This window comes from Jaculus jaculus, chromosome X, assembly GCF_020740685.1.
Source record: "Jaculus jaculus isolate mJacJac1 chromosome X, mJacJac1.mat.Y.cur, whole genome shotgun sequence".
NCBI lineage: Eukaryota > Metazoa > Chordata > Mammalia > Rodentia > Dipodidae > Jaculus > Jaculus jaculus.
This window is the reverse complement of record NC_059125.1, coordinates 3180652-3204896: the sequence shown is the minus strand read 5'-3', so window position 1 is coordinate 3204896 and position 24245 is coordinate 3180652. Positions and strand designations below refer to the sequence as shown.

Sequence of the window (24245 nt, the reverse complement as noted above, 5' to 3'; positions counted from 1 at the left end):
AGGGTACTATGAGGAAAACAGGAGAATCCATTTGGTGGTGGCAATGGAGCCAGAAACCCAAAGGAGGAAGACCAGTTTTTGAATTAGAAGTGAGGTGTGGCTAACAAGCTGAAGACTTTCTTGACAGAACCTTGGCTGAATAAAGAAGATAGGGGAGGAGGGTGTGAACTCCTGTAGAAGCCTCAGGAGGAGATAAGATCAAAGAAGGGTGGGTTTGTTTGTTTGCCTGCTTTCACATATTAGCAAGAGTCTGAGCTGCACAAAATGCTGGGGGAAAAGTCAATGGAGGGCCAGGATAGAGATAGAAGAGTGAGGTGGGAGAGGGCAGACAGGAAAGTGTCCCAAGGAAGCTGGGAACACAAAGGATGTGGGGTAGTCTTGGGTAAGAGGGATGAAGGTTTTCTGGAAGGCCCAGAGAAGACACACCAGCAAGGGAAAGTGAATGGGTAGGCAGGATAGGACAAGCCAAAGTAGTGGGCTAGAACTGGGGGAGCTGAGGAGGTAAGTGACAGGCGGAGGCTTATGGTGAAGCTTGGCATGGCGGCCATAGGACTTTCTCCAGTAGCAGGCGCTCAGCTGGCCATCCCAGGGAAGATGCCAGGAAGGGGCATGGCTGGCACAGCAGCAAGGAGGTAGAGTCTGGATTCAGGCTGCACTAGAGGCAGAGACTGGGCAGAGTGAGCCAAAAGCAGATGGGCCATCGTTCCCAGTCTCTCTGCTTGCCTCTTCTTTGCCAAGTTACCATTGAGAAAAAGTGTTCTCTGCTGCCAGGGAGAGCACTCTGCCAGCCTGGGCTTTGTTGTTAGTAGGAGTTATAGTACAAAGGAGAGAGGAACTGACATTTATAGAGCTCTGATCGCATGCTAGACATCAGCTGTACAATTTCAACAGGGATCAGCTGGTACATGTGTTGCATCACGCAGGAAACTGAGGCTTACAGAGCTGGTGGAGTAACTCCCCTATCCTCAGAGCTAATTACTGGCAGAACTGGGATCCAATCCCTTTACTCTCAGCTGAATCCTTAGCCTAGCACTGTGACTGTGACTCTGGCTGCCTAAATCTGATGACATGTTCTCTCCTATTAGTTTCTTTGCTGCTTATATATTCTTGGGCTCATGCCTTCTTCCCCTCCATCCTACATTCTTTCATATCTCTCACCAATGCCCATAACACTGGCTTCTTGAATCAATGCTTCTATTGGCATTTCCTGCTTGACTGGCTCTCTGAGGAGCCCATTTCAGCTAACAAGTACTTTGGTAGTCACTCACAGACCATAGGTCACCACATTCCATGATCAAATTAGTTCAAGTGGAATTTCTTGAAGTAATGAAAAACACAACCTGACAACTCCAGGGAAGTGAAAGAGGCTAATGGAACAGAAGTGCACAAATCAGAAACATGAAAAACCATAGTCCGCCAGTAGATGTCACTGTAGAGACACCCCAGGGATGTAAGAGCAAAGGAAACTAAAGGCATACACCTATGGTCACCAGAAGACAAAATAAATCTAAAACCAGTCTAAATCCAGTATCTGTAAATGGACTCCTTTATAAAGAAATAATGCTTAAGTTTTATGGATAGTTAAAATTTATCTGCTTTATGGGATCATATTTTGCTTACTGTACCAGGTATTTAAGAAGATCTATCCATATAACCTTTTAAATCTATGAAAAGGAAAAATCCCACCTAATCTTTGTTTTCTTTGTACCAATTATCGCTTCAAATTACTACAGTTTATGCATCTAGACAGAAAAACTTGCTAATATTCCAAAAAAGAATCTTTTTAAATATGAGAATATGGAATTTTTAAAGTCAGAGTATTTATAGAAAGAACAGTACCTGCATAGGATGCTTATTCTACTAAAGTCACATGCAGCAGCTAAAAAATGTCTCTGTGGTTGAAATTGCACCCAGGGCCTCATGCAAGCTAGGCATGAACCCTTTAACTGAGTCACATGCCCAGCAGCTACCTACTTCTTCCTGCCCTTTTATTTATTTATTTATTATTATTGTTGTTGTTGTTGTTGTTGTTCTTTTAGAGGTAGGGTCTTGCTCTTGCCAAGGCTGACCTGGAATTCACTCTGTAGTCTCAGGGTGGCCTCAAACTCATCGTGATCCTCTTACCTCTGCCTCCCAAGTGCTGGGATTAAAGGTGTGTGCCACCACACCTGGCCTTTACCCCTTTTTTTCCAACTGGATGGCTGTTTTGCTCTATCACGCTGGTTGGTTTTCAATTCCTGATAGCAAGTGATCCTCCTTCCTCAGGTGGGACTACAGGTGTGCCCCACCACAACAATGTTTTCTTTGTTTCTCACAAACAAGTAACTGTAAAGCAGCTGTATCTTTCCCTAGGCATACATTGAAATTAAAATGCTTGTCTATAAATTTATCCCACAGTATGAATTCAAGTCAACATTTTGTTGAGATTATATAAGTATAAAATAAGAGACCATTTTATTTAGACGCATGATCTTCTAATGATTTTTTGTCAGCTTTGAACATAAAAGATAAGATCTATGAGCAGAGAGCATAGCATTTCATTTAATATATTCCATGTAGAATACTCCAGACCTTTTAAGTTGATTAGGTCATGGCACGAGTTTAAGAGGGCATTTGCACATGTGCATGTGATGGTACAGAGCACTAACGACCAGAGAAACCATGAGGAATAAACAACTGAACTTTAAGCTCAGGGATTCTGTCTAGTTTTGGAGACTACAACATGCCTCGGGGATTCTGGTGACTAAATCGTGGTCACTAAAGAATGGAAAACATCCACATTGTCTGTTTATCCTGTTTGTTAATGCATGTATGGAAGGGCAGGGACACCTTAGCCCTGGCTGGTCACTCACTTGGGATATGGTAACAGTCTTGGAAGTCTTCTTTGACACGTCTATTCCTCTGTGCGCAAGCGAAATGTGTTCCTCTTTATCTTCTTCGGGACTTGGGGAGTCAAAGATATCGGGACTTGAAAGGGAGGACTGGATAAAGCCAAAAGAAAATGTCTACATCAGAATCATACCTTAGTTGATAAAGCTTTTGTTAATATGATGCTGTTTACTTCTCAAAGCACTGAGTGCTTCTATTGTGCTTGTCTCCTCACTAGTATAACCCTGTAAGGCAGAAACTGGACTACTATCTATGTACTATGACTAGTTACACGGCTGGTTATGGCAGGACTGGGACCAAGCAGCAAGGAAATAAGCCACGGAGCTTTCCCCTGACATCCATCAATCACTTCATCCATATAAGCCCTTGTTGTCTATCCTTCCCTGCTTCCTTCCTCCTTTCTCCAAGCATTTATTACTATTACTTTACAGAGTGAATAAGGACATGTCATGGGTGGACACAGCCCTTGCAGGGCTGGCAGTATGGTGGGGAGTATGACATGGTTAATAGGAGGCCACCTCTCATCCTTCTCTCCATCACCTCTTCACCCTCTTTCTTGACCCTTCCACAGGATCACGAAATCCGATGCACACTAAAGTGCCTTTGAAAGGATGCGTATAAGAGGAGTGCATCTCTATAGGCAAAGTATCACCAGTGATAAGCCTTTCTGCAGCCCAAAAGCATGGCCCTGCCCACTGGCACAGCAAGCTCACCTCACCTTTGGTACCTCATGCTCAATCTCAGCCCTCATTACTGTGTGCAGTCAATATCCATTTCAGAGGCTGGATTCACTAAATTATATTTACAGTATGGCAGCATCACTGAGTAAAATGTGGGACAACACCCCTGCCCTGCTTGCCTCACTGGAAAGATTACTGTGAGACATCCAAAAGCTGGATGAATGGGGAGCAATTCACCAAAAGAAACAATTCCTTAGCTGGAACGTCCTTATTTTAGAACAAAGCAAATGAAAATACAAGGTCCCATAGCAGGGAATCGTTTAAAATGAAGAATCTTCTAGGAGTATGTCAGGTGCGTTTATATTCAGCTTTATCTCTCTGGCTTTCTACCCCAGCGATAGAAAAATAGCCCTTTCCCTCTTTAAAATTACCATTTGAAGAAAATGGGAAAATTATGCCCACAAATATTGTTTGTTCTGTTTACTAAGGCAGGATCTTTGTATATTTGGGAGAGGGGATTTTTAAGTGGTTTTTTTGCTTTAAGGGGTCTTGTTAATCTTTATTTAATCTGAAAATCTAATTACTTAAGATATACCCCCCCATCACACACACACATACACCAAACTTTATTAATCTAGGCTTAAATGCTTAACCACCATGCAATGCCTGGATGCCTTTGAGATTTTATTTAAAAAAGCCAGTTTCCCACTATACAACTTATGTTACATAAATTGCTAATCAACGCTTGCTCCAAAAATTTTATAAGCATAAATAGCTTCAATTAGACGGAATGGCCCCAGGTGGGGGAACCATGAGAGGTATTTCCTCAATAATCCCCTCCTTTGGGGCCTATGTCCTTATCCACTAATTTCATTTGCTATGAAGACTCTACAGGTGCTAACTTTCTCAGGAGAGTAAATAAGGAATTCAGTGTACACATCCAAATGAGGATGGGTGGGACTGAAGGAAAGAGAATAAGGTCATCATACTTCCTTAAGCACCACTGTATTCTATTGTGAATCTGCTAATAAAATCACAATCTATAAAATGCCACACTTTGTGTAACCATAATAAGCTTCCTACAGGCAGTGACCATGTACTCCTCATACCAATTGTATCCTTGATACCTGGCACAGTGTCCAGTCCATGATGATAAATGTCTCTAATTTTTTTTTAATTTGTGTTTATTTTTATTTATTTATTTGAGAGTGACAGAGAGAGAAAGAATCAGAGAGGCAGAGAAAGAGAAAAAGAGAGAGGGGGGAGGGGGAAAGAATGGGCATGTCAAGGCCTCCAGCCACTGCAAACCAACTCCAGATGCATGTGCCCCCTTGTGCATCTGGCTTACATGGGTCCTGGGGAATCGAGCCTCAAACCAAGGTCCTTAGGTGTCACAGGCAAACGTTTAACTGCTAAGCCATCTCTCCAGCCGCTCTCTATTTTTTTTTAATATTTGTTTATTTGAAGGAGAAAGAGGCAGATAGAGAGGAGGGGGAGAGAGAGAGAATGGGCATGTCAGAGCCATTGGCTGCTGCAAACAACTCCAGATGCATACACTACCTTGTGTATCTGGCTTATGTGGGTCCTGGGGAATTGAACCTGGGTCCTTTGGCTTTGCAGTCAAGTACCTCAACGGTTAAGCCATCTCTCTAGCCTATCTTAAATATGTGTTGAATTAAGTAAATGAACAACTGTGTAGTCTAAAAGGAGGTGGCAATGCCTTTACTTGGTCTACAAAATACACACAAACTCCTAGGTATGGGATGAATGAATTAAGAAGAGGGTATGGTAATTTGAACCACTGTTTTTAATTCTGGAAGTCACAAGATCCTTTAGCCCTTAAAAATGTTGAGGAGAATGTAGAAGGCAAACAAAAAATAATGAAGGATTTATAGAGAAGATATAAGAGGCAGGGTTGATAAACTATGATGCAAACATGCCAAGAACCAATCAGATAGGCTGGGAGTTTATGTGCATGATGGGTTAGGTAAGATATGGCAAGGAAGGAAAGAAGAGGCAGAGTTACCACAGAACTCTAAACAAGTGAAAGGGAAGCCACTTTTTCAAGACTTTCTCTCAAAAAGGTATCAACATAAAGTTATGTTTGTTTAATACAAGAAAAAAAAAGAGGACAATTTAAGCCACTTGGTAGAGATGAGAGAAGAGGCTTAAAAGAAGTGGCATTCTATTGTTTTTCCTAAATGATAAAAGCTCAGGAGAGATTAGTGATGAGGTGAAAAGAGAAAGTATCCTGGGAAACCTGCAAAAAGGTTAAATTCCTTAGTGTAGCTGGGTGGCGGTACAAGGCAGCAGAACTACAAAGGACAGCACAATGTGATAGATAACAGATGGACAGATGGGTGACAGGTAGGTTGAGCGAATGAATGTATAAATGAACACACACACACACACACACACACACACACACACACACACACACACAGAGCTTGTGAAAGAGTGACTTAACCATGTGGAGAAGGTTAAAACTTGTGGCAAAAGCAAAATATGCATTTCCAATTGACCCATATTCAGAAAGGTTGTACCTAAGTGAATAATTCTATAGCAGTATCAAGTGTTTTTTTCTTTAGTGACATTCACCTGAGTGTAGTTTATATATAGTTGATAAGGAAGACTTGGAAACAATGTCAATATCCAATAACAGTACACAGGCTAGATGAACTCTGAACTCTCATATACTTACACGTTAGAATGGTAGGCAGCCATTAATCATGCACTTCCTGAAGAGTGGATAATGACTAGAAATGCATGCAGGGTAAGGGTGGGGGTAAGTTACAAAACAATCTGCATTATATGAGCACAGTTTTGATGAATTATGCATATACAAATATAAAAAAAATCATTAAAGTCAAGGATATACAGCAAGAGGTTAGCAGTTCTTTGCTTCAAAGCTGAACTGCAGATAACTTACTTTCTTCCTTATGTGTTGTGTTGCCCAAATTCGGCACACTATATAACAGATTTGTAGTAAAAAGTTACTTAAAACTACCCAAACCAAAACCCTCTAGGGAACATCCTGAGCAGAGTTCTGTTGGGTCTCTTCTACGTGACCAAGTACCTGATGAGGTTAAAGACACCCTCCTGAAGCTCTGTGTGGGTTTTCCTGGAGACATGCACATGATGGAGTGGTGGAAGAGAAATGTCATTATCTAGTGCTATAAAGTGGCAGGTCTTTATTAAGCCAAGTTGTCTTGTTTACAGACTATACTAGCCTCATTCTGCTTTTTCCATCACAGGCCATAACATGTTTTTCTTACCAAATCCATTTCAGGTTAAAACAAGAATTAGTCTACACGGAGAGAGAAGGAAGGTGGGAACAGAGAATTCCATCCTGTTGCTAGAAACACAAAGAACAAACAGAAAGAAATACTGCTTGATTTAAGAAGACTCTCCATTTTTAGTTGGCAGCATATCCTGTGGCCTCTCTCTCCCTTTTCCTGGGTGTCTCCAATCAGCTGCTATCAGAAGATTCCTTGGGCAAGAATCTCCAATCCTTCCTGTTTTTCAGGAGTCCAGAAGGAAGGAGACACTTACAGATGTGAGTGACTGGGATGGAGGTCGCCTCCCCGTAGCTTTTGGTCTGCTTGTTGTTGGGTGACTTAGTTTCTCAGTAGATGATACCACAGAGTCAAAACCTTCTAGGTCTGAAACAAAAAAAATAACAAAGACTTTATATATATATTTATTTATTTGAGAGCAAGAGAATGAGGCACACGTGGGGGGGGGGAGGAGAATGGGCGCACCAGGGCCTCCAGCCATTGCAAACAAACTCCAGATGCGTGCGTCCCCTTGTGCATCTTGCTTACATGGGTCCTGGGGAATCAAATCAGGATCCTTTGGCTTTGAAGGCAAATGCGTTAACTGCTAAGCCATCTCTCCAGTCCCCCCTTTTTAAAAAATTTATTTTTTAAATTTATTTGAGAGAGAGAATGGGAATAATATAGATTTTTAGGAGCAAAAACATGAGGTGGAAAGGGTCCTTGTAGTATATTACAAACAACTCTTTGCCTTAATAATCACTGTAACAGTCTGGGATTTTGCTTTTACAAATGGGCATTTAGACCCTTGGGTCATTCAATAAAGGTGATTCAAATGGAAAGAAAAAATCATTTCCTCCTCATGTTAGCATGCTAGCAAGCAGAAGAAACATGTCTTTTCTTTCCCTCCTCTAACAGTTATATACACAAATCTTTAAAAAAAAACAAGTCATCTCCTCTTTCACAATTCTTTCTTTTCAAATTTATTATTAATTAACTAATTTATTTACCTATTTCAGAGCAACAGAGAATGAGGGAGGCGGAGGGAGGAAGGGAGAGAGAGAGAGAGAATGGGCGCACCACGGCTTCCAGCCACTGCAAACGAACTCCAGATGTGTGCGCCCCCTTGTGCATCTGGCTAACGTGGGACCTGAGGAACCGAGCCTCGAACCGGGGTCCTTAGGCTTCACAGGCAAGCGCTTAACCACTAAGCCATTTCTCCAGCCCCTCTTTCACACTTCTTAAGTTCATTATGATAGAACATTCTTGTAGTCTCAACACTAAACGCAACCATCACCAGGTACAACTGTCATGGGAAAGTGAGCACTACTCTGACACTGATTCTAAAAGACAAGAAGTGAGGGTGTCCTCCTTTACTTCATCACAATGATCAGACCATCCGTTATCAAGAGAAGGAACTCAAACTTCTCCAGAAAAACCAGAGCCTGGCCCCCCCCTTTCTGCTTCCAAAGCCATCATTCAATGGAAATATCTTTAGTAGTCATCGGCCTGTTCATTCATTTAGTCCATTGTTACTCTTTGCTTTTCAATTTAAAAAATTGACCTTTTTTGGGAAAAAAGTGTCTTGCTCTGTAGCCCAGGCTCAGCTTGAACTCACAATCTTCATTGCCTCAGCCTCTGAAGTATTATAGGCATGTACCACCATGCCTCGCACGTCACTTATTGAGCAAGTACTGTGTGCAACACAGGGCAATATATGCTGAGGCGACATCAGCCAACATGGAGGAATGAGCCCTGCACTGAAAGAGCTTGTATTGCAGTGACTGACACAGGAACAGAGAATCACTCACTTCTCCAACATGCGTTTGGCCACTTTCTTCAATGAGTGATCAGGGCAAGATGATATCCAGTTATATAGACTTCTGGGGATTTACAAATCAACTGTGATAGAGGTGGGATGCTCAGAGCAATGACCCACAGGAAGGGGCTAACACCATTATTTCTTGAGATGAAAGTAACAGCATTTCTTTGTGACAAATAAACTGTTTTTTAAAAAGATATTATTTATTTGAGAGAGTATGAGAGAGAAAGAAACAGAGAGAGAGACTGGATGCACCAGCACCTCTACCTCCTGCAAACAAACTGCAGACATGTGTGCCACCTTGTGCATCTGGCTTTACATGGATACTGGGGAATAGAATTCATGTCAGGCTTTGTAGCTAACTGCTGAGCCATCTCTCTAGCCCTAGACTGTGCTTTAAATTCCATAGCAGGTGCTGCCTTCCCATCCCCTATTCTCCCTTCTAACACAACCTCTGTTTTGTTTCAGGACAATGTGCCTAGTCCCTGGGCTGATCATTTTTTTTTTTGTTTGTTTGTTTTTTTTTTTTTTTTTCCTGTGACTGATCTAGAATGATCTGTGTATCTGGGTGTGGTACTGCATATCTTTAATATCAGCACTTGGGAGGCAGAGGTAGGAGGATTGCCATGAGTTCGAGGTCACCATGAGACCACATAAAATTATCTGTGTAGACCATTTTGCATGAGTGAGAAATTAAGGGAAGTTTACTGAGAGCCTTGGGGAAATAGGTTTCCTCTCTGGTTAGAGAGAAATGAGCAAGGAGCGTGGCTTCCCTTTGGGAGGCTATTGTGTAAGAAAATGGTACTTGGAGTTGTGGCAGCCAACTTCAGGGAAGACATGACCTGGAAATCTTGAGAATGGCTTAGCATACACATGGAAAGAGCCTGTGTGGTTGACAACTCCAATGGGATGCCCACCTGCCCTGGAATGATCTGGTATTCAGACTTATCATGTAATTAACTATTATTAACAAGTTTTAATCATTTTTTAAAATTTGCAACAAAAAGCATCCTAATCGTCTTAACTGCAAATAAGGGTAAGACCTCACCCTCTCTTATTTTGGGGAGGACTTTTCTGCTGATGGCTATAATAACTGACCTTATTTATTCTATTAATGATCAGGCAGGTTAGTTATCTATAAACAATTTCCTTTGAGTGGACTACATAAAGCCAAGCACACGTCACTGGTCAGGAGAAGCTGTTAAATTATACCGTTATGATATTATCTACTGAATGAATAATTACTCAATTAATTCCTCTTACCAGGGCAGGACAAGTATAATCAAAAGTTAAGCATCCATAAATGTGGTGCCAAGAAAACCATCAGTGGGGTTCTAAGGCCGAGCAGGAGCCCATTAAAATCTAGGGCATAAGGGAGGCTCATAATGGATGGGTACTGCGCCTCCAGTTAGCTCAGAGGAAGGAAGAGATCCTGTCCTGGACCCTCTGGGGATTCCTTAAGGACTCCTGAGATTCTTGTAGTATGTTCCCCTCCAGGCTATACCTTAGAACTTAACTCTACCAAAGACATGTTGTCCAGAATAGAAATTCCCCATTACCTAACTGGACTGATTCAAAAAGCCATTATACGACATCAATATCCCCTCAATTCATCTCTTACAATCAATTTTCTCTAATTGCAAAATTAGTATGTGATTGCTTTATAAGTTTGAAGAAAATGTGGAACTGTAACGACAACAATAACAAAAAAGTCAGTGGAGACTACCCAGGGCTACATGAAACCCTATGTCAAAAGAAAAAAGTTGGGGCTGGAGAGATGGCTTAGCGGTTAAGCGCTTGCCTGTGAAGCCTAAGGACCCCGGTTCAAGGCTTGATTCCCCAGGACCCACGTTAGCCAGATGCACAAGGGGCGCATGCATCTGGAGTTCGTTTGCAGGGGCTGGAGGCCCCGGTGCGCCCATTCTCTCTCTCTCCCTCTATCTGTCTTTCTCTCTGTGTCTGTCACTCTCAAATAGATAAATAAAAAAAGAAAAAGAAAAAAGTTGTTGCTACATTATAAGGTTTTGATTGGTGGTTTCATACTAATTATGCTACTTAGAGGCTCTGGCTGCTTTAGATTTCTTGGCTAAAAACCTAAAGTGATTACATTTTTAAAAAATATTTTATTGGGGAATTTAATATAGGAACATACTGCAAATTTATTATATTCCTATCAGATTATCATTTCCATAGCCCCATTTCACTGAGGGCCCTGCTTAGTGGGACACCATAATCACTGTGGGGTTATGAATGTACCAGTCAATTCATGTTGGGAGAATAGTGCTTCATAGTATACATTCCTAGCCAGTGGCTCTTACATCCTTTTTGCCCTTTCTTCTACAATATGACTACATTTTGATCAGTCTTCCAATAATAAAGGTTTTCTTAGTGAAAATACTGGAAACTGTTCTACTTGGTGCTCAATGAAAATATTATACACACACACACACACACATATGCTGCTGCATTATTATTATTATTTATGAGAGAGACAGAGGAGAGAATTGGCACACCAGGACACCAGCCACTGCAATCAAACTCCAGATGCATGTGCCACCTTGTGCACATGTACAACTTTGTGTGCCTGCATCACATTTGTGTCTGGCTTCTGTGGGACCTAGAGAGTTGAACATGGGTCCTTAGGCTTTGCAGGCCAAGTGCCTTAACTGCTAAGCAATCTCTCCAGCCTGTATTCTTTTGAATTAAATTTAAAGGTCATATCAAGTAAGTAATGATTTTTCAATGGGGTTGGAGAGATTGGCCCAGGTTTGATTCCTTAGTACCCATGTAAAGCCAGATGCAGTGGCACATGCATCTGGAATTCATTTGAAGCATCTGGAGGCCCTGATATGACCAACCATTCTCTCTCTCTCTCTCTCTCTCTCTCTCTCTCTCTCTCTCTCTCTCTGCTTTCAACTAACTAAATAAAAATATATATTTTTTAAAGTTAACAATAATCTCACCACATTGGAACAACCACAATTAGTATTTCAGTATATTTTTCTTCAGACTTAACAATTGACAGCGTAGCCCATGTTATATATAATATTTCATTCTGCTTGTTTTACTTAACCTTGTATGTCTTTGAAGAATTCTTTTAATATTTTGTATACTCATCTATGGCACTGAAACCCATCATTTATTCATTCAGTCACGTGTTGTTGGATAATTAGCATCCCAATCATTATCCCTCTCTATTTTATTTTTGCTATTATAGAGAAGTACCATACAAATGCCCTTGCATTAACCCTACATACAATGTATTTAGCAGAAGAGCCACATAGACCCTGACTGGAAAAGAAGGAATGAGGGTCCGGACAGAGCGGTTTGCTAGCCAGGGAGAAGCTAGCTAGGGAGGGAAGGAGGCACAGTGAAGGACACAAGAAGCCTGGGGAGAGGAACAAAGACACAAAGCTGAGGAGTAGACAGATGCTGAGCAGACAGCCAGAGGAACAGATGGAAGAGAAGGCTGTTAAAAGTTGCAACAGGCCATTGCCAAAGAACGGTCTTGGCCAGGAGCTCCTGGCTGAGCTGGATGACCTATATCATCACCCTGTCCAGGAAACAAAAACAAGCTTGGAGGCAAAACCTGACCAGGCTGAAGTGATTAAAGAACAATTAAGGGCTAATTAACTCTAGTTCTATACTTTGGCTGCACAGCAGATTCACCTGGACAATCTAAAAACAATACTAAACAAAACCCCATCCCTGGATGCCATGAGGGACTGACTCAATTGGTCTGGGTACAGCCTGTGTGTGGGGACATTTTAGTCTCCCAGCTGACAGGGGCTTTCAGCAAACTAGAAGAAGCACTGCTCTAGCAAGTGCTGGGCACTCAGGAGGAAGGGAAAGGATTTGACCCAGTAGGAGAGTGGAGAGAAGGGTCCACTCAGTGAATGGTGTGCTGTTCTGGTGGGGAGTTCCCATGGAGAACAAAACCTTCAGGGGCCAGCTGAGAGGAATACATCTCACCAATGCAGTGGACCTTCCAATGTTGGGTGAATGAGTGCTGGTCTGGTTAATGGGCAACAAAAGGGTTAGAGGACTTACTGAAAGCAGGGGCCATAGACTTAGATGACAGGAGTTGGGGGGCAGGGTCAAGTGGCTCAGCGTGCAGAATGAAGTGGGAGAGGGGTGCTGGAGAGAGGCGACCAGACAACCTTGGGCCCACCTTGTGATAAATTTAGCACATCCACTGGCACGCAGGGACTGCCAAGTTCACAGCAGGAAACTTCTGCTTCCACTCCAGGAAGGACACTGTCTTTACTCTCCACCCACCCTTCTCAGCCCATGAAATAAGTCCACCAAAAAGCTTACGGTTTGACAGAATCTGAGATAGTAGCCACCAATCAGTTATGCTTTAAGAATGACTCAGAAGCATGGTGACAAATCCTCTGTGGACATATGGGGTTGTGAGCCTCAGGAAAGGAGGAACTAATCTTGGTGCCATCAAAGTCCAGCACATTTCTGGACAAAACACGCTTCAGATTCTGCGGAGGAAAGAATGAGCGAATGGAAGAACTATCACAAGGAAAAAGTCCTACTGTAGGAATGTAGCTTCTAGAGGAGGCGCCTTCTGTGACACGAGGTGGCAGCTGCAGGGCAGAAGGCACCAAGGGAAACTTAGCTGGCTCACTTCTCTCTACTGGCCGAGCTCTGCACTAAAAAGACTTATGCACATTGGAGCCTGGCCACACTGAGCAAGCATCTCCATAACAGATGGCCAAGAAGACTGCCTCATTTCTGTCACTCACCAGTAAGAGGAGGGTCACAGCCCCTTAGGGAGCCACTTTTAGCTTCTTAATGCTCATTAAAGACAAGTGTAATTTTTTACAGTTAAAGCTTATAAAGGGTACTTTTCCTTCCTTTGGAAACAGCAATCAAACCAAAGTATCATAAAGAAAAGAAACACCAAGGATGAGGTCACTTACTGAAAAGGGAACCTCAGGTTACCCTGGTATGTGTGCACAGACTGATACTTCTGCTTTCTGACAGGGAAAGGGACACATTCTTCAATACTGTCACATACATTTTCAGTGGCCCAGGGCATGCTCTTCATGACTATAGCCATGGTAGCTGTGATTAAGAAAGAATTTCCATGACTAACCCATTGTGGTGTGAAGAAAATGTACCAATTTTCATGGTGGTTTTGAAGTGAATCAAGCTGCAACTTGATATGCACTTTCTCAGACTGGCTGAGAAATTTTTCCTTCTAATGAAAAAGGTTTCAATGCCCATAAGCAAATCCAAAACGATTAAGCTGGCAAGTGCTGGGGGACTTTAAAGGTTTCATGAGGATGAGAGACGCCTGGCTTTTGTGACCACTGAAAGACAAACCCTTGGTGGACATATGGAGGTGATTCATATTGGACATGATGGAGTCAGCTTGGAAAGAGTGCAAGACTCTCCATGGCACTAGGGATTGCCCATTTTCCATGAACTTCGGTCACGCCCTGTTCAATTAGAAAATGTGGCCTCATTTTCCATGGATGGGAAGAATGGCACCAGTTACCACAGGTGACCTAAAGCACATCCACAAAAATTAAAGACAAGAAACAGTCAAAAGTCCGAAACAGCCAGCTGTCACCATCAGGGCTGTTTGGGGGCTCATAAAATGTCTGTTTATTCATTACTGCTCACTTCTCTGAACTTGAAAGAGTCCTAGAGTGGAAGTTTACTAGAGCTGAAGCCTGGCAATATCGCAGACTCCCAGGATCTCTAGAAGCAACCCTGTCTATATATCCTTGGCTTAGATAATTAATGCTGTCAGACTATCTGGCCTGGAACCTAGGTAATGTTTCCCTCGCTTTATGCTCCTTACCACTTTGCATGTTACCATTCGAGAGAGATGTGCAAAGTGCCTGAGTTTATCCCTCTAGGTAACTCCTTCTATGCTATAGAGGCTTGGCTCCACAACTTGGACCTCTTTAAATAAACCATACTGCACTTAAGGCCTGTGTTGGCTGCTCTCCCACTCACACGTCACTCCCTTGTCAGCATCAGCACACTATATTGACATTCCATGTTGACTTATCTGTCTCATCCACCAGCCTGGAAAGAATCTGTGGCTTCTATCTGTTTGTTCAGGCCTAACATCATTCCTGGCTTGTGGTGAATATTCAACAAATGATTATTGAACAGATTAACAAACAACCTGCTGGCCTTCCGTTGTTTTGTTTTTAACAATAAAAAAATGAGAGAATTATTTGAGCCATCCACTCCACAAGGTTATTCTACTATAAATGAGAGGTTATATTGAAAATCCTTTCAAGTAGAATTTTGTTTCCATATACTGTTAATGGAGTTTCAGGATTTGAGAACATGGATCCACAAGCGAGGCTAGCAGCTCAATGCACCCCCTTTGCTTTGTAAGACGTAGAGGAGAACAACATAAGGTCCGCAGGACCATAGGTACTTTCTCTGCATTGAAGCAGCAGCATAAGACACTGTGTACAGGAGAAGGCAATCTTACCTTACCTATCAGTCATTTGATGAGGATGCAAGAACTGTGCAGGGTACAAAGATGGGCCCATTATTAGAGCTCAAATGAATACCTGTGTTAGCTGAGTCATCAGTGAAAGGAGGAGGAATGATTAGCATCTATAGGAAAACCTGTGCTCCAAAATATGTGAGGACAGAGCAGATAAGCTGTGTGCGTGTGCACTTATAATATAGGTGTGACTTTTCAGGACACAGCTGCAAAGGGGAAACATTGTTCAAGTTTGTGCATGTGCCCCCTTGTGCATCTGGTTTATGTAGGTGCTGGGGAGTGGAGACTTAACTACTAAGCCAGTTTTCCAGCCCAAGAAATACATTTTGAGTCCCAAGTACCACCACCCTACTACTCCATACTTCATGTGCATACTAATTTCATCCTCACAGAAACCCAATGCTGTGTGGACATGGCACCACATTCATATCCATGGGATTGTGTCCACTACAGAGCATGCAGACACACAGCAGGAATACTTCACTCATTCAACTGCCTGTGAATTCTGAGTGTTATCTCCACAACAAGGATACAAAAAGATATTAAGAAATATTTTTTTCCTTTCTTAAGAAACCATGCTAAACCCTAATAACACAGTTTCTTTTCTATTTCACTTAAGTGCTTTCAAAGAGAGAAAAGGACTCTGAGAAAATTTCTTTAAAAAAGTAAAGTAGGAAAGTTAAGAGGGAATGTATGGTTACCTGATGCAAAGCAAGTTTTATCTTAAGAATAAGTGGAAATACTCATTAGTTTATTAAGTACATTGTACCAAAGACACTGTATAGTTGTGAGAATGAAAGCACAATTGCTCTGTTGCACTGCCTAACTGAATTTGCCATCATGGTGGAAGTCTTCTCTATCTGTACTATCTAGTGTGGCAGCTACTGGCTGGCCACCATGACTACTGAGGGCACAGAACATGGGCAAGTACAAGCTACTTAAATAGTTCCATTAGGCTAGTGGCAATAAAGATCTGTATCATGACCCCACTATTCCCTCCCCCCTCCGAGGTCAGATCTCACTCTAGCTCAGGGTGACCTGGAATTCACTATGGAGTCTCAGGGTGGCCTCAAACTCACGGCAATCCCCCTACCTCTGCCTCCTGAGTGCTGGGATTAAAGGCATGCACCACCACGCCTGGCTATGACCCCACATTTTGATATAACTCTACATGCTCAGTCCATTAATTCAGTGCCTATTCACTGAGTGTACACTATGAGCCAGGCATTGGAGTATGGGTAGGACTGGACAAAACAGTGGTGACCCCTGGCCCTACTGAGCTTATAGAATTATGTGTGTGTGTGTGTGTATGTATATATATGTGTGTGTGTGTGTATGTATATGTGTATATATATATATATATATATTATATAATTAGCCATAGGGAAGGCACGGGGCATGTCTTACTGAAGCCTGGCATTGAGGAAAGGGAGCAAATCACTGGCAAGGGTGACAAGCAGTAGCGTGTGGAGAAAAGTGGCTCCCCTTAAACCTCCTCAATAAAGGCCTAAATTTGCTATTCAAATTATTTGAATAAATAATATGCTTCTTTAATAGAAATTGTAGTTATGCTGTTATCCACAGGAATGTAAACTGGCAAAACATTTCTGCAACGTCATTTGGCAATAGCTATCGCAAATGCAAGCGTGTGTATCTTCATATAGTACTTATAGATATTAATCCACAGAAATGTAAGATAGGTACAAAACAATCTAGTTTTCTGAGGCAAGCCCAACATGTGAGAGAGATATATAGAAAGAGACAGAGAATTGGTACACCAGGGCCTCCAGCCACTGCCACTGCAATCAAACTCCAGACATGTGTGCCATCTTGTACACAGGTGTGACCTTGTGGGCTTGTGTCACCTTGTGTGTCTGGCTTTCATGGGATCTGAAGAGTCAAACATGGGTCTTTAGGCTTTGCAGGCAAGTGCCTTAACCACTAAGCAATCTCTCTAGTACCAAAATGATGTATTTCTGAGGCCAGTGGTTTTCATACTGTTTGCCACAGTGCTTCTTAAAATGACTATGAAAACCTGTGTGTGTCCCCTTCCCGTATCTTAAGTTGACAGATAAAATTTCATGTAAATTTTAGTTACAAGTGATGTCATTCCTGGTAATACACTAAATGTTACTTTAAAATATAACTTACATTGCTTTTATAAATATATTTTATACACACACACACACACACACACACACACAATTTGGTTTTTTCGAGGCACAGTCTCACTCTAGCTCAGGCTGACCTGGAATTCACTATGTAGTCTCAGGGCAGCCTCGAACTCGTGGTGATCCTCATACCTCTGCCTTCTGAGTGCTGGGATTAAAGGCGTGTGCCACCACACCCAGCTATATTCAATATATTTTAATAACATAGCAATTTAAGAACCGCCATCATCCATTTTAAAATAGTATATGATTTTAAAAATACAGTGGGAAATTTTATAGCATTCCTCCTTGAATTCATATTTCCACCATCCACTCCTGAAACTCCTGAATTTTATCTTATATGCTTTCAAGTATTTTCTTAATTACTTTATAAGTTCTACAGGTATGTGCTCCCATGCCTAGCCAATATGTACATAATTGAAATTTATAATTTTTTTCTTTTCTGAAATCATAAGGCTCTCACTGTAAAAATCATTTTTATTCTGGATTGGTTGCTATGTAGAAATGATCAAGACATATGAAAACAAACATGCAACACATCTTAATAATTTTAAGCATGGAAAGGAATTTTATTGGGCTTTCCTCAAAAATACTTCATGCATATGTTGATGCTATCACTTGCTATTAGAATGAGATGCTTTTGTATCAACTCTATCATTATTTTTTCATTTTAGAGATGTAAGTGCCAAGAAAATTTGCTCACATAAACAGAAGCAGACAGAGATGGTGAAAACTTTGTTATTACCATGTCACTCAATTCTCCACACTCCTTGTGAGTTACAAACCAAAAATCAGACCGTGGTCTAGCATCACTGTGATGGCTGATTGTCAACTTTAGAATCACCTAGGAGACAAATATCTGGGCATGTCTGTTTTTAGATTAGGTTAATTGAGGTTAGAACTAACTGTGGGTGGCACCATGTCATGGTCTTGGGTCTCAAACTGAATAGGAAAAAGAAATCCATCTGTGTCCCAACATTCATTGATCTCCACTCCCTGCCTATGGATGCAATGTGATCAGCTATTCAGTGTTCCTTGCTTTCCTTGCCATGAGGAACTGTACTCTCAAAGAGTGAGCCAAATATACTCTTTCTTCGTTAAGATGCTTTAGTCAAGTAATTTATCAAAACTAAGAGAAAGGTAGGTGTGGCGGTGCACGCCTTTAATCCTAGCACTCAGGAGGCAGAGGTAGGAGGAACCTGTGAATTCCTGGTCAGCCTACAGTAGAGTGAGACTCTACTTCAAAACAAACAAAATACGATGGAAAAAGTAATTCATAAAATAATTAAGCTTCTTTTTAAAAAAACTTAAAAAACTATTTTTATTTATTTATTTGAGAGAGAGAGAGATACAGAAATAGACAGGGGGGGAGAGAGAGAGAGAGAATGGGTGCACCAGGGCCTCCAGCTGCTGCAAACAAACTCCAGATGCGTGCTTCTGGTTTACATGGGTCCTGGGGAGTCCAGTCTGGGTCTTTTGGCTTTGCAGGCAAGCACATTAACTGCTAAGTCATCTCTCCAGCCCCTAAGCTTCTTTTTATAATACTGGAGATTGAATCTAGGGGCTTGTGCATGGTAAGCAAGCACTCTACCACTGAACAATATCCACAGACCTCGAGAATATTTTAACAGTCTATCAATTCAGTGGATACCTCCTCTAATTCATTAGAACAACTAGTCAGAAACCCACTCATTAATAAATGTAACTTGTAACCTGAAACTTGCAGAGCAAGGATTCAAGTTCAAGTCATCTGTCTGAAAATGTATGATTTATTTATTATAGCACATACCTTCCTGTGTGATTCTGGAACTATGCATATCTGTGCTAGGCTCTGCTCTAATAACTCAAATTTATTTAGAATGGTCAATATCCTGCCTATTTATATTTCTACTTTTGGAAAGTTTCTTTCATTTATTTATTTATTGTATTTATTTAATTTGGTTTTTCGAGGTAAGGTCTCACTCTAGCTCAGGCTGACATGGATTTCACTACGTAGTCTCAGGGTAGCCTCAAAATCACAGTGATCCTCCTATCTGTGCTTCCCCAGTGCTGGGATTAAAGGCATGTACTACCATGCCTGGTTTGTAAAGTTTTATTAATATTTTACTTATGAGAGAGGGGGACAGATAGAGAGAATGGGGTATGCCAGGGCCTCTAACCACTGACAAATGAACTACAGTTGCATACGCCACCTTGTGTATCTGGCTTATGTCGGTACTGGGGAATCAAGCCTGGATCCTTAAGCTTTGCAGACAAACACCTTAACTGCAAGCCATCTCTCCAGCCCAAAAGTTTTATTTTTCTTTACCATTTTTTTCTTTATTAGTTATATACATACTCAGTGTGTAAACAGCACACGTACCATCCTTACCCTCCTACCTGTATGCACGCATGAGCTCTGAGTCTCTTGCCTCTGCAAATGAATGCCAGAAACTTGTACTATATATATTTTTTCTCTTTTTTAGCATCTTGTATATGTGAGCAGCCTGGGAATTGAACCCAGACCAGGAGGACTTATAAGGAACTGCCTTTAACTCCTCTGCCATCTTCTCAGCCCTCAATTTATAGTTTTCCAGAAGAATTTTCATCCTTTTAAAAACAAGATAAGAGATGGCTCAGTGGGTAAGGTGCTTGCCTGCAGAGCTTAATGGCCTGGGTTCAGTTCTCCAGTACCCAAGTAAAGCCATATGCTTAAAGTAGTACATGTATCTGGAGCTCATTTGCAGCAGTTGGTGGCCCTGTGGGCGTTCCTATTCTTTCTCTCTCTCCTCTCTCTGCTAGCAAATAAACAAATTTTTAAAGTTTTTTTAAAAAAACAAACATTTTAAAATGTGACTAATTTTTAAAAGTTTACAAAATCTTATGTTCATTCCTCTTAATAATTTATTGAAACTTCTATATAGCCAGCAGTCTTTTATAAGCACAAATCAGTAAGCCAAAGCAAATCTTCAATTAGACCTTATAAGGGGTCACATTATCAATTTTGGATTGGGAACTAACAGAACTAAATAAACTGAGATAAGGTGAGAAATGAAAGAATACGCTACTTAATTTTAAAACAGACTCAGAGGTTACCAAGAGAGTCAACCAAACAGATAATAGGCCTTAAAGACATTTCATCTAAACCCATGAATAAGAATGAAAATAAAAAAAAAAAACAACAATCAAGAGCCAAAGCTGGGGGGTATTGCTCAGTGGTAGAGCACTTGCCTAATGCTGCCCTGAATTCCATCTGTATCAGCACAAAAGCAAAGAACAAAAAATCCCAAGACCCAGAGTGATGAAACAGTGCTATTTCAGTGGCACAAGTAGCCCAAACTCCCCTTTGGAGAGTGAAATACACAGGTTATTTCCTCTTATTTAATAGCACTTCACATAGATCAAAGAGCACATACTCATAAAATAAAACATTAATGCATGTGTGGAAAAGTAACAGCCTAATGTTCAGAATTACATGGAAGCCAGAATTATGCTGAGTACAAAACAGAGTTCATGTTATTCCACTGGTAGGGACAGGAGTCCCTCCTAGCTAGAGGCCTGTTGGTACCCCTTCACTAAGCTCAGAAGCTAGACCAGCTGCTTCCTCCTGTCTATAAACTTGAGGAGGGAGGGAACATAGGTGTGGTAGCACATGCCTGTAATCCTAGTATTTGGGAGGCTTAGGCAGAAGAACTGCTGCAAGTTCAAAGTCTGTCTGAGCTATATGGTGTGTTCTAGGCCAGCCAGGGCTACAGTGTAAAGACCCTGTCTCAAAAAACAAAAACAAAAACAAAAACAAATAAACAAACAAAACACCTTGGGAGTAATAAATACTACTATGATAAATATTACTTCAATTGCCTTTATCAGTTACCAATCTCATTGCTGTTACAAAATGGATGACAAAAGCAACTTGAGGAAGCAAGGAGTTATTTCAGTGTACAGTTTAAGAGGACATATGGGGAAGGCAAGGCAGTAGAAGCATGAAGCAGCTGGTCACATTTAATCTGCAGTCAGGAAGCAGGGAGTGATGAATACTAGCTGTCTCCTTTATATTTAATATGGGACCCACAGAGTGTTACAGCCCACAGTTCGGGTGAGTCTTCTCACCTCGACCTAATCAAGAACCTCCTTCATAGACATGCCCAGAGATTTGTCTCCTAGGTGATTCTAAATTGTGCCAAGTTGACAACATTGACTATCAAAACTCTGACCCTTGAGTATGGTAGACAAGTACTTTATTGCTGAGCTATGGTTCCAGACCCTCCACGATTCATTAAAACTAGCCTATGGCAGGGGAGGTCATGAGCCTTAGGGATACAAAGCCTGCTCTCATCTGGTAAATGCATATATTACTCTCACCAAATTGCCATAAAAGCACTATACTTAATGTTCATATTCATATATTTTTTTATTTTATTTATTTATTTTTTAAAATATTTTATTTTTTATTTATTTGAGAGTGACAGACACAGAGAGAAAGACAGATAGAGGGAGAGAGAGAGAATGGGCGCGCCAGGGCTTCCAGCCTCTGCAAACGAACTCCAGATGCATGCGCCCCCTTGTACATCTGGCTAACGTGGGACCTGGGGAACCGAGCCTCGAACCGGGGTCCTTAGGCTTCACAGACAAGCGCTTAACCACTAAGCCATCTCTCCAGCCCCATATTCATATATTAATGTTACTCTCACTTCTGGTTAGAGAAGCTTCACTTTTCAGATGGTGATGACAACTGGGATGACCCAAAAGGCAACAAAGTGCTGAGAAGAAGGGACAGACAAGTGTCCAGCACTGAAACATCTCACACCCTCCAAGGCTCTGGATCCATTGCGGAAGAGGTGTCGGGAAGAATGTTAGAGCCAAAGGAAAGGTAACACTCCTTACATACAACTGTCCAGACAGAATTTGGCCTCCATATCCAAGACCTCACAGTGTCTAGCAATACAAGACCCTCATAATAGGAGAAAAAGACGATGATATCAAATTAAAAAAGGGACTAATGGAGAGAGGGAGGGGCTATGAAGGGGAAAGTGGGGGAGGGGAGGGAAATACCATGGTTTGTTGTCTGTAAGTATGGAAGTTGTCAATACAAAATATATATTTAAAAAATATAAGCAATCCTATCTTTATGAAAAAAAAAAACACCTTAATTTGCTAATGGTGCAATGAGTTTTCCCCTACTCTCCCTCTGGAGTTTTGACTACTACCTTCTCCATTTTTCCAACCCTCAATATGTTACCTATACAGACATAAGATGGATATGGGATGTTCAAACAATGTCCATATCAACATTATTACCAGTCCATAAAGCATTCAGAAAAAGGTCCCCATGTGCAGTTTCCCATTAAGGTAAATTTGTTCAACTTTGAAACTTGGCTATTATCATACCCTTTCTAATAATAGGAGATGTCATCTATTTTTCAAAAGATGTGTGCTTAGGTAGTAAAATAAAAAATTAGCAAGCCCCCAAATTAAAAGCCTTTTGTAAATGCTTTTCAAAGACATTTCAAAGAGCATAAACCTCAGAGTGAGATGAGTCAGCCCTGGGGAAGAGAAGAAAGGGTCATTCTAGGTTACCACAAAGCTCAGTCAAGAGGTTTCTTGGGGCTCCAAATCAGGGCACCTGCTTAACCTCTCCCTCATCCCTAGCCTGTCATCAACAGCTCCAATTTCCTTTTAATGAGGCCCAACAACCTCTCCCCCCAACTGCTAATCATTTTTCTCATTTCATGAAACAAAATAAGTAGGCTGCTAACCTTGGTCAAGGTTTGTCACTTTTATTTTGGGGGAGTATGCTTGTGCATATGTGCACGTGGTGTGTGGAGACTGGGGATAGTGTTGGGTGTCATTCCTCAGGTGCTATCTACCTTTTTGAGTCTGTGCCCCTCATCGGCCTGGAGCCAGTGAGCCCCAGGGATAGCTGGAAGCCTGTCTCTGCTTCCCTAACACTTGGATTACATGCGTGTGCTACCACACCTGGCTTGTTATTACAAGGGCTCTAGGAATCAAACCAAGGCCCTCATGCTTATCCAGTGTTGTATCTTCAATATAAAATGTCCCCCACAGGTTCATGTGCTTGAACACTTGGTCCTCATTTGATAGCACTATTTGGCTAACTTGTGGAATCTTTAGAAGGTAGAGCTTTGCTGGAGGAAGTAGGTAAATAGGGGTAGGCCTTGAAGTTCTATAACCTGCCCACTTCCTAGTTTCTCTCTGCTTCCTGACTGCAATGTGATGAGCCAGCCTCCCACTCCTGTCATCATGCCTTCCCCATCAAAACTGTAAACCAAATTCAACCTTTTTTTTCCCCTTTACATTGCTTCTGGTCAGGTATTTGTTCAAAAGTGTGAGAAAGAAACTAATCTATCTAGCAAGTAGCCCTCCAACCTATACTTTAATAAGAGTCCATGTCCAGAGAAGGATTCTGACAATTCACGTAGTGAAGTGCTACCAATAAAATAATATACTAGGGCTGGACAGATGGCTTAGTGGCTAAAACACTTGCCTGCAAAGCCAAAAGACCCAGGTTCAATTCCCCAGGACCCATGTAAGGCAGCTGCACAAGGTGACACATGCATCTGGAGTTCATTTGCAGTGGCTAGAGGCCCTGATATGCTCATTCTCTTTCTCTCTCTCTCTACCTCTTTCTTGTTATCTCAAATAAATAAATAAAATATTAATAATATACTAAATAAAGTATAGTTTGTCCACAAAGCTTTAGTATGCCAAAGGTATGCCTCCACATGGTTTCATGGCAGGCTGTGTATCCCTCCAGATATTTACAAGTAAATTGGAAGCCAGAGCCAGGCTCTGCTAATCCATAAGCCCATAGCCAGTAGCCAGAGGGTGGGGGCAATCCAAGCCAAATCGATGCCTTGTGCAATTTGACTGTTTAGTGTCACCTGTTCTTTTCTTGCTTTCACATTCCTCTGCAGCTCA

General features: G+C 41.5%; 1 protein-coding gene across 6 annotated transcripts in view; it reads right to left on the bottom strand.

Annotated features, from left to right (window-relative positions):
• The window catches only part of Sh3kbp1 (SH3 domain containing kinase binding protein 1), a 446513-nt gene that overhangs the window by 13805 nt on the left and 408463 nt on the right, over positions 1-24245 (bottom strand). For 4 of the 6 annotated variants that reach the window (XM_045140548.1, XM_004667906.2, XM_045140549.1 and 1 more), the window contains 2 exons: positions 7122-7231; positions 2853-2981 (listed from right to left, as the gene is read on the bottom strand). In XM_045140548.1, the coding sequence (XP_044996483.1) occupies positions 2853-2981; positions 7122-7231 (239 nt within the window). The remainder of the gene's footprint in view (positions 1-2852; positions 2982-7121; positions 7232-24245) is intronic. The other 2 variants (XM_045140550.1, XM_045140551.1) reach the window with 1 other exon arrangement.